Below are 10,928 nucleotides of genomic sequence, written 5' to 3'. Positions count from 1 at the left end.
TTCCTGCAAATCATCCTATAAATCTCCACAGTTCTGTGGCACACACCACACATACAAATAAATATAATAAAATGTTGTTTAAAAAGCTTGCCTTAGCGGGATGGTGGTGGTGCACGCCTTTAATCTCAGCATTAGAGAGGCAGAGGCAGGTGGCAGATCTCTGTGAATTCGAGGCCAGCCTGGTCTATAAGAGCTAGTTCCAGGTCAGCCAGGGCTGTTACACAGAGAAACTCTGTCTTTATAAAAAAACAAAAACAAAAACTTGCCTTTGAGCCGGGTGGCAGTGTATGCCTTTAATCTTGTGAGTTCAAGACCAGATAGAGCTACACAGAGAAACACAATCTTTAAAAAAAGAACAAAACAACAAAAAGTTTGTCTTGGTTAAGATAGTTCAGAGGGTCAAACATAAACCTGAGGATCTGAATTTGCTTCCTGGGACACACAGAAACCTGGGAAGAGAGAACTGTTTCCCAAAAGTTGTCCTCCATCCTCCACACATGCACTGTGATATCTGCACATGCCCTGCCTGTTGTAGAATATGACTTCAACTATGTGAAGGTGTGTTACATTTCCGTTACAGAATATGACTTCAACTATGTGAAGGTGTGTTACATTTACGTTACAGAAAGAATATTACTTCAACTATGTGAAGGTATTTACACTACATTTGTTTAATTATGTAAAGATAGCTTGCTAATTTATTTTGCCTGCGTAAGGCACCTGATTGGTCTAATAAATAGGTAGATGGCCAATAGCTAGGCAGTAGAGGGAAAGGCAGAGAGAATAAGTAGGAAAAGAGAGGAGAGGAGAGAGAACAAGAGAAAAGAGAACAAGGGTGAAAGAAAGGGTCACCCAGGGCCAGCTAGGCAGTCGGCAGACACAGTAGGACATATAGAATGAGAGAAAAGTAAAAATCCCCTCCCCGAGGCAAAACTTAGATGAAGAGAAACAGGTTAAATTAAATTATAAGAGCAAGGGGGATAAGCATATGTTAAGGCCAAGCAATTGTAACTAATTAGTCTCCTTGTCATGTATTTGGGAGCTGGTTGATGGCCCAAAAGAAAGCCTACCACCCTGCCCCCATAATTAAATAATAAAAAAAGTTTCCAAACAAGGTAGCAGATACATTTGATCTCAGTACCTGGGAAGCAGAGCAGGCAAATCTGTGAATTTGAGGCCAGCCTGGTCTACATGGCGAGTTACAGGCCAGTTAGCACAACATAGTGAGACCCTGTTGAGAGAATGTCAGAAAGAGAGAGAGAGAGAGAGAGAGAGAGAGAGGAGAGAGGAGAGAGGAGAGAGGAGAGAGGAGAGAGGAGAGAGGAGAGAGGAGAGAGGAGAGAGGAGAAAGAGAGATCAGTAACCCATGCCTCCCAGACAGGGTTTCTCTGTGTATCTCTGGTTGTCCTGGAACTTGCTCTGTAGACCAGGCTGGCTGTGGACTCATCTGCCGGCCTCTGCCTCCCAAATTCTGGGACTAAAGGCAAGCGCCATCACACCTGGCCAAACACCCTTCTTTCGACAAGGAAATGAGATAACGAGATCACATTTTCTTCTCCCTTAATTTCAGTTACAAATTACATTTTATTTATTTAGTGTATGTATACGGCTGTGTGTGTGGGCACAAAGGTGAGTACACATGTGTATGCGCACACGTGACCAATTTTCGGAGTTCTTTGGTTTTGTTCTAAATTTATCCCATTTATTTATGTGTGGGTGTATTTTTGTGTCCCCCTTGTTTGCTTTTGATATATATGGTTTCACTAACCTGGAATTAGTCCAGAATGGCCATTCTGGGTAGCCTCTAACCCTCAGGGGCCTGCCAGTCTCTGTAGCACGGGCAATACAAAAATACATCACTACGAAGTCCCGGTCCATGGTCCCCCACCTCCACCCCCCGGGTTCTGGGGAATCAAACTCAGGTCCTAAATGAGCTATTTCCTAGGCCCAGATTACCTCATTTAAACAATGTAACTTCAAGAGTCCCCTCCTCTCCCCATGACCTACATAGTAGCTGCTGCTGAATCACTTCCGGGCCTTCGTTTTCTAACACTAGGCACCTCACCTCCAGTGTTTGCTCTTTCTCCTGATAACTAACTAGCTGAGGCATTTCTTCACTGGGACTCCTGGAATCTGCTCAGCCGCACTAAGTCAAGAATCCCGGGGCACCTGACTAAGAGGCGCCTGAGGCTCTGAAAGGGGGAGTCTCACTCTGCTCAGCCTGCACGGGATCTGTGTTCCCGGCTGCCACTGCCAGGAAGACATTTTGAATAGTTTGGTAATTGCAGTCCGTTCAGTGAGGCCATTTTAAAGCCACATGCTAGCCCTAATAACGTTAATGTTATGTATTCCTAACGTCAGTAGTAATCTATGGTGCCGGGATAAAAAGGGAGTTTATTGGTTATAACCTGGTCATACAGCACTCAACACAACGTCACGCGGTCCTTTGAGAAGACCTGCACGGCACAAGAAACCCTCGCTTCCTAGATTCTTCAGTGAGACATTTTCCTTTTAGTTTTTCCTCACTTCAATTTAGCTACCATTTCATACTTTTAAAATCTTTTGAAAGACTCCTTACTTAGGGTTATTCCATCAAGCTGGTAGCCTAAAGATGGGGCTTAGTCGGCCTTATTTTAACATTTGCATGATTCAAGTTGCGTCCAGCACTTGCTTGGTACCTTTAGTTTTGAGAGTGAGCCATTACAACATACCCAGTACAGCTCCTGGGCTTTATAAGGGGCTTTCACAGTAGCCGGTAAGTAGGGAATGCACAGACCTTAAAGCAAGGAGAAAGGCAAAACTCACTCATCAAGTGTAGCCACAAATATAGAATCAGCTGGGCTATCCGGACCACACGTTTCTGCATTTTAGGATGCTTCACCTTTAAAACTGGGAACCTGGCAAGTCCCTGGGTTCGCCCAGATTGCACCAATCGCCCCAAACTCCCACAACCGTTCTTCTGGGGCAGGGCCCGCTCGCATCCCGCATTGCAGAGGCGCGCCCCAGTCCGCAGCACCCGCGCGCGCCCAGGCGGCGGCCCCGCCCCGCGGGTCCACGCAAGGAGGGGACTGCGAGCCGAGCCCGCCTCTGCGGCGGTCAGGCCGGGCGCCCAATGGCCGCGGCCCGCCGGGGGAGGGACCGTGGCCACCCGAGCGCGCCCGCCCCTCCCCGGCTGCTACTTAAGAGGCTCCGGAGCCGCCACCTCTACCTCATTGCGTTACTTACCTCGGCTCTTAGCTGTCGGGAACGGTAACCGGAACCCGGTGTCCGCTCTGTCACCCTCGCCTTCTAACCCGTAGCTACCATGGTGAGCGCATCGGTGTGGGGTGGAGAGGAGAGGGGATAGGCGACTCGCTGGGGCCTGCGGCTACGGCGTGCACGAACGGGAGAGCATGGGGCCCTGATTCCTAGGCACGGCCGGGGTCTCGGAGAGAAGGGGCTCTCCCGGGTCGCCCTGGGCGAGCAGGGGAGCGTGGGGCTCTAGCTGCGGGGGTCTCGGGGAGAAGGGTGTCTTGGGCGCGTGTGAGAGTGTGGGGCTCTGGCTGCGGAGGTCTCGGGGAGAAGGGGGTCTCCCTGGGCGAGCGTGAGAGCGTGGGGCTCTGGCTGCCGGGGTCTGGGGAGAGGGGGCTCTCCTGGGCTAGCAGGGGTGCGTGGATCCAGGCTGCTGGGGACCGCCGTGGTCTGGGGGAGAAGGGGCTCTCCCGGGTGCCCCTGGACTCCCGTCTGCCTCTATCCACACCTTGCACAAGACCTACAGCATGGCGCTTTTGGACTACAGTCTTCCTGCGCCCGCCCTTCCCCCATCCCTCCCTTGTTTTCTGCTTTTCGGGCGCGCGCACACAGCCTTTTCCCCGCCCTCACTTCCTCTTTAGTGCGGAAAAGGCGGGGGCGGGGAGACGCCGGGAGACAAAGACGCATGCGCGACCGTTACATTCCCGCCTGAGAAAGGCGGGAATAGTCTCTGCAGTGCGCGTGCGCGCTGAGGCACTGCGGGTTTAGGGTGTGTCTCCTGTTGGGCCTTGTGTTTTTGGGAGGGGGGGGACGGAGGGTCAAACCCGGGGTGTCACATTCTAGGCCAGCCCTCTACTAACAAGCTACAGCCTCGACCTACCTTTTGCTTTTAATGAAGGCAATAAAGGATAAGGGGAAGATTTCCTCAACTATATTCCAGAATATGTAACTTACCAACACCAACCGCATGGATTCCCAGCTGTCGTGTGTGGGACCAGGTGGTGACATTGACTGGTTTTTGAGGGAAATAGAAATCGGATCTGGGCTGTTTATAATCCGCTGCTGAACCAGGGCAGGTGCAATGAGCTGAGCTCAATGCCTACAAATAGAGGAAGTCAAACCCGGATGGGAATCCGGGTGCCTTAGGGTAGATGCTGGCCATTATCTCCTTTAGAGCCCTGCCTCTTGTTCTGCAGTGAGATGTCGCTCCTCAGTGGCCAAGCCATGTCCTTAATGGAATGGCTTAGAATGGTCTGGAAATTGGAACACACTGCAAAAGTAGATTTGAAGGAAGTGGGTAGATGAAGGGCCTTAGTTTTCAAAGAGAGGAAGTATGACTAAGTGTTCCTAGGTGTGAAAAGCCTAAATTAGTTATTCTGGTTTTTTTGTTTTAAGAAATGCTAGTTTTAAGGGTTTGACATATTGGGCCACTGAAAACTCTGGCTGCTTGTGGCATTTACTAATTTTCTTTCCCCTTTCCACAGCGTGAGTGCATCTCCATCCACGTTGGCCAGGCTGGTGTCCAGATCGGCAATGCCTGCTGGGAACTCTACTGCCTGGAACATGGCATCCAGCCTGATGGCCAGATGCCAAGTGACAAGACCATTGGGGGAGGAGATGACTCCTTCAACACCTTCTTCAGTGAGACAGGCGCTGGCAAGCACGTGCCCCGGGCAGTGTTTGTAGACCTGGAGCCCACGGTTATTGGTAAGTGGACCAGGGGCTTCCCTGAGGCATTCTGCCCTGGTCACATCCTCAGACCTCTCTTCAGACGCTGAAGGATGAGTGAGCCAGTGTTGGTGGAGGGTGGCTGACTTGTCCTCCTTTTCCAGATGAGGTTCGCACTGGTACCTACCGCCAGCTCTTCCACCCTGAGCAGCTCATCACAGGCAAGGAAGATGCTGCCAATAACTATGCCCGTGGTCACTACACCATTGGCAAGGAGATCATTGACCTCGTCTTGGACAGAATTCGCAAGCTGGTAAATACCATAGATGGATACATTTAAGATGCAGTGAGAGGGTTGTGGTGTTGAGTGTGCCAGCCAATTCAATATCTTTCCTTTTGTCTTACAGGCCGACCAGTGCACAGGTCTTCAGGGCTTCTTGGTCTTCCACAGCTTTGGCGGGGGAACTGGCTCTGGGTTCACCTCCCTGCTGATGGAGAGGCTCTCTGTTGATTACGGAAAGAAGTCCAAGCTGGAGTTCTCCATCTACCCAGCCCCCCAGGTTTCCACTGCTGTGGTTGAGCCCTACAACTCCATCCTCACCACCCACACCACCCTGGAGCACTCTGATTGTGCCTTCATGGTGGACAACGAGGCCATCTATGACATCTGTCGTAGGAACCTCGACATTGAACGCCCCACCTACACTAACCTTAACCGCCTCATTAGCCAGATTGTGTCCTCCATCACTGCTTCCCTCAGATTTGATGGAGCCCTGAATGTCGACCTGACAGAATTCCAGACCAACCTGGTGCCCTACCCTCGCATCCACTTCCCTCTGGCCACATATGCCCCTGTCATCTCTGCTGAGAAAGCCTACCATGAGCAGCTTTCTGTAGCAGAGATCACCAATGCCTGCTTCGAGCCAGCCAACCAGATGGTGAAATGTGACCCTCGCCACGGTAAATACATGGCTTGCTGCCTGCTGTACCGTGGTGATGTGGTTCCCAAAGATGTCAATGCTGCCATTGCCACCATCAAGACCAAGCGCAGCATCCAGTTTGTGGACTGGTGCCCCACTGGCTTCAAGGTTGGCATTAATTACCAGCCTCCCACTGTGGTACCTGGTGGAGACCTGGCCAAGGTCCAGAGAGCTGTGTGCATGCTGAGCAACACCACAGCCATCGCTGAGGCCTGGGCCCGCCTAGATCACAAGTTTGATCTGATGTATGCCAAGCGTGCCTTTGTGCACTGGTATGTGGGTGAGGGTATGGAGGAGGGGGAGTTCTCTGAGGCCCGTGAAGACATGGCTGCCCTGGAGAAGGATTATGAGGAGGTTGGTGTGGATTCTGTTGAAGGAGAGGGTGAGGAAGAAGGAGAGGAATACTAATCTGTTCTCTCAGCCCCTGAATCATGTCAAACTCCAAGAACTTCAGCTTAAACGCCAGCTGACAGTCATTGATGCTTTCGTGTTACCATTGTTCTGTGATCATGTCTTTTCCATGTGTCCCTGTATGGTTTCCATGATGTCTCAAAGTAAAAGCTTTAAAGAAAAATTGCTTCTGTATACTTTTTTGTTGGATAAGTCTCCTGTATCCCAGACTAACCTTTGCCTGACCCTCCAGTCTTCATGCCCTGGGATAGCAAAAGGTCGCCACCCAGGTGATAGTTGTGTGGTGAGGAGCACTTAGACAGCAATGAGCAGTTTAATCTAAAACTGTCTTGATTATAATCCATCAAATGATTGAGGCTATTTTGATGTATAACTTTACAATTTACACTGAGGATGTGAAACCACTTGGGTCTTTGGAGTTAAAGGCCAACCTGGGGTGCATGGGGCTGGGAGCTGGGTGTATCTGTGACCTGGGAATATTTTAGGGTGTTATGGCAGCAAACAAGGGAAGACATGTAGAACAAATAAAAACCCAGACACTGAGTTCAAGCTGAAGATCAGAAATGAAAGCAGCCAACCATTAGAGACCTTTTACCAAATCTTTAGTAAGGGTGAGTTCCTGACCCTTATATTCCCCATACACCTGTCTTCACCTCAGGGCTGGGTTTAAATATTTGTGACTTCCAAACACTAGGATTAAAGGAGTGAACCACCACTACCTGGACCTGTTTACTGGATAGATTTTGTGTAGCCCAAGGTAGCCTTATCTTTTGCTTCTGTCTCCAGAGATCTGGGATTAAAGGTGTGGGCCACCACCGTCTGGCCTTTAGTGGCTTAGCTTTGTACTCTGATCTTCAGGCAAGCTTTATTATTAAAATGCAAATATTACTGTGTTCAAAGCTCAGTGCCAAAGTCTACAGAGGGGGAATTTAACTGCTCATTTCCTACTAAGAAAGAACCAAAGAATACATAGTCCACGTTGACTGGTAAGGATTGCACTGCAGGAAGTGGGAACAATTTACACCACCAAGCATGAGGACAATTGGTGCTTGAGACTGAGCAGAAGGCCTCAGACACGCTGGGCAAGGGATGTACCCCTGTTCCACTCCTGTCCTTTTCACTTTGAGATGGTCATGCTGGTCTTAGTGTGTAAACTAGGGCTGCTTCCTCCTCCTAGATGGGATTAAAGACATAATGCCTGTCAGAAGTAAAAATTGGAAGATCAGAAAAAAGCCTGATCTACAGAAGACCCTATCCCAAGAAAAAAACCACACAAGCTGCCAGGTGGTGATGGTGCATGCCTTTAATCCCAGCACTGGGGGGGGGGGGGGGGAGGGAGAGACAGGCAGATCTCCAAAAGTGGTAGAAGGTTCCAAAATTAAGAAATCAGAATGATTTCCCTCTTAAGCCAGTTTTGTTTTTTTTTGTTTTTTTTGAGACAGGTTTCCATCTGCGTCCCAGGCTGACGTTTAACTCTATGCTCCTGACTCAGCTTCCCAAATGCTAGGATTCCAGGCAAGCACGTGGCAATCTTAGGATCTTTATTTAGTCAACGTAAACTTCATTTGTTTGTTTGCACTACAGATTTTCATAATGCCTTGCTCATAGGGATGGACCCTGTTAGGCCCTGTAACCATATTAGTAGAAGATAGTTCCTTCTTTCTAACATGGATTCTGGGGATCAAATTTAGTATCTCAGCCACAATATTTGCTAAACAAAACAACAATAACAAAAGCTACAATGCTAAAATGCATTCTGGATTTATTATTCTTCACCTTCATGAGGTCACTATTAAAATGGGAAGACTTGCTGGGCGCTGGTGGTGCACACCTTTAATCCCAGGACTCCGGAGGCAGAGGCAGGCGTATTTTTGTAAATTCGAGGCCAGGCTGGTCTACAAAGCAAGTTCCAGGACAGGTTCCAAAGCAACACAGAGAAACCCTGCCTTGAAAAAAAATGATAGCACAGCTTTTTGTCCTCCTGTCTGTTAAGAGATCAGAGGGACTATTGGCCTTTCAGCCTCAGGGAGAATCCATGCTGCGATCCAGGGTAGATACTCAGTAAAAGATTTAATGGAAGAAGGCAGGAAGAATATTTTAGCCTGAGATGGCATTTACCACTCCCAATCCCAGAAAATGCCTAGCAAATTCCTTAATGCCCTGCAGATGGCACTACTGACGAGGAGTTCTCTATCCAGGAGAGCCAAGGTGAGCCTTGTGAACTCTGCCCTTGCCGTCACCTTAAAAAAAAAAAAAAAGCAACAAACAGGAAGTGACTGGCAGGCATCCCTGGCATTCACAGGCTTGCCAATTTTTGTTCTGACAATTACTGAAGGGAGCTGTACCTGATGTTACTTTACCTCACTGTGAATCAGGCAGCCGCAGGCAACTCCACACCCAAGGAGTTTCTTGACCTGAGCCCCAACTTACACCCGGACTCCAGGCAATAGTAAAAGCAAGGCCTTGGGGTCAACAGGAACTAGGGAAGAGAATGTTGCTACATCAACCAAACTCTATAATGATACAAAGTAAAAATCACTGAGGATCTCTCAGGCTACTGCTATGGTTATTATGTTGCTAAGACTAACTTCTTTCTCTCTGCCACCTGGTCCGTAAGCCACACCCAACTGACAGCTTGCTGCATGCTATTGTGTTCATATGTTCCAAGTAAAAAGCTTTAAAAAGGAAGACAGAGTCATGGGGGCAGTGGTGGCACAATCTTTGGTCCCAGCATTGGGAGGCAGAGGCAGGTGGATCTCTGTGAGTTTGAGACCAGGTTGGTCTATAGAACGAGTTTCAGGGCTGCCAGGGCTACACAGAGAAACCCTGTCTTGAAAAATAAGAAAAAAAATTTTTAAAAACCCCAAAAAACAACAAAAAGGAAGGCAGAATTATGTTCATCATAGTGTGTGTGTGTGTGTGTGTGTGTGTGTGTGTGTGTGGTTTTTTCTAGTTCCCAAGGCCTTGTGATAACTGCTAGGCTGGCAGTCCAAAAAGGCCTCCTACAGGTTAAAGAAGAAAAGGTCTAGATCATAGATACAAAATCTGAGCTGACAAAACAAACAGAATATCTAGTGATGTGTGGAACTACATGGTAGGGGTGTGGACCAGTGTACACATCAGACCCCATCTATAGAACCATGGGCCCATTCCCTCTGTTCCCAGATCTCAGTTTTTTGTGATTTTTGTTGTCGCTTTGGTTTTTCAAGACAGGGTTTCTCTGGATAGCCCTGGTTGTCTTGGAACTCACTCTATAGACCAGACTGGTCTTGAACTCAGAGATCCACCTGCCTCTGCCTCTGGAGTGCTGGGATTAAAGGCGTGTGCCACCACCACTAGGCTCAGATCTCTTCTTAAGAAGCATTGATCTCAGCACTACTGAGTGTTAAGCCCCAACTACAGCATTAAACCATTTCCTAGTCCAAAGTCCCAAAATTTTTCATATTTCTCCAAAAATAGCATTGACAGGCCTGTCACAGAATTAACCCACTTCCTGGTACCAATTTACATCTTAGTTACTTTTAAATCACAGTGAGGGCTGGAGAGATGGCCCAGCCGTTAAAGGCCAGGCTCACAACCAAAAATTAAATTGCAGTGATAAGGCTCTATGACCAAAGCAACCCATAGAAAAAGAGTTTATGGGGGCTTCAGAGGGTGAGTCCATGGCCATCATGGTGAGAAGCATGGCAACAGGCAGGCAGGCATGGCTGTGGAACAGAAGATGAGAGTCTTCATCTGATCCACAAACATGAAGCAGATAGAGGGAATGACCTGGGCTTTTGAAATCTCAAAATCCATTCCCAGTGACACATCTCCAACAAGGCCACACCTCCTAATCCTTCCCAAACATTTCTGTTATGGAATAATCTTTTTGTACACTGTGAAGGTGTGTTATCAGATTGGCTTAATAAAAAAAGCGAATGGCCAATAACTAGACAGGATTTGGGGGGCAGAGAGAGGGAAGAAAAAGGGCAGAGTCACTTTTTTATTTTTTTTTATTTTTGAATTTTTTATTTTATTTTATTTTATTTTTTTACTTACATATCAACCACAGTTCCCCCTCCTTACTCTCCTCCCTTTCCCCCTACCTTCCCCCCACTCAAACTCCTATCCACTCCTCAGAAAGGGAAAGACATCCATGGGAGTCTAGCATATCAAGTTGAGGAAGGACAAAGCCTTTTACCCCCATCATATCAAAGTCTGAACATAGGGAGGGAATGGGCTCCAAATAGCCAGTTCATGTACTGGGTCCCACTGCCAGTGGCCCCACAGACTGCCCAAGCCACAGAACTGTCACCCACATTCAGAGGTCCTAGTTCAGTCCTGTGCAGGTCCCCCAGCTATCAGTCCAAAGTCAGTGAGCTCCCACTAGCTTGGATCAACTGTCTTTGTATGTTTCCCCATCATGATCTTGATATCCTTGCTCACATAATCACTCCTCCTTCTCTTCGACTGGACTCCAGGAAGTAGGCACAGTGATTAGCTGTGGCTCTCTGAATCTACTTCAATCAGTTACTGGAAGTTTGTTCAATGATGACAATGAGGGTCATCATCAATCTCATTGAGGGGAAGGTCAGTTCAGGTACTCTCTCCACTATTGCTAAATTGGGGCCATCCTTATGGATTCCTGGGAGTTTC

At 48.2% G+C, this 10,928-nt stretch overlaps 1 protein-coding gene across 1 annotated transcript; it reads left to right on the top strand.

Annotated features, from left to right (window-relative positions):
• Positions 1–3,149: 3,149 nt before the first annotated feature.
• Tuba1b (tubulin alpha 1b) lies at positions 3,150–6,453 on the top strand. Its single transcript, XM_075960590.1, has 4 exons — positions 3,150–3,307; positions 4,716–4,938; positions 5,064–5,212; positions 5,307–6,453. Exons 1-4 carry the CDS (start codon positions 3,305–3,307, stop codon positions 6,285–6,287), a joined length of 1,356 nt encoding a protein of 451 aa, XP_075816705.1. The 5' UTR covers positions 3,150–3,304; the 3' UTR covers positions 6,288–6,453.
• The last annotated feature ends 4,475 nt before the right edge of the window (positions 6,454–10,928 follow it).

The sequence above is a fragment of the Microtus pennsylvanicus genome, chromosome 2, assembly GCF_037038515.1.
Source record: "Microtus pennsylvanicus isolate mMicPen1 chromosome 2, mMicPen1.hap1, whole genome shotgun sequence".
Classification (NCBI taxonomy): domain Eukaryota; kingdom Metazoa; phylum Chordata; class Mammalia; order Rodentia; family Cricetidae; genus Microtus; species Microtus pennsylvanicus.
Note: the sequence above shows the minus strand (reverse complement) of the source record. Positions and strands in the feature narration are given on the sequence as shown.

What these genes read in the sequence shown, in the direction of transcription:
- Tuba1b (XM_075960590.1), top strand. An exon ending in CCTGGAGCCCACGGTTATTG is followed by an intron (nt 4,939 to 5,063) that starts GTAAGTGGACCA and finishes CTCCTTTTCCAG; the next exon opens with ATGAGGTTCGCACTGGTACC. An exon ending in TGGACAGAATTCGCAAGCTG is followed by an intron (nt 5,213 to 5,306) that starts GTAAATACCATA and finishes TTTGTCTTACAG; the next exon opens with GCCGACCAGTGCACAGGTCT.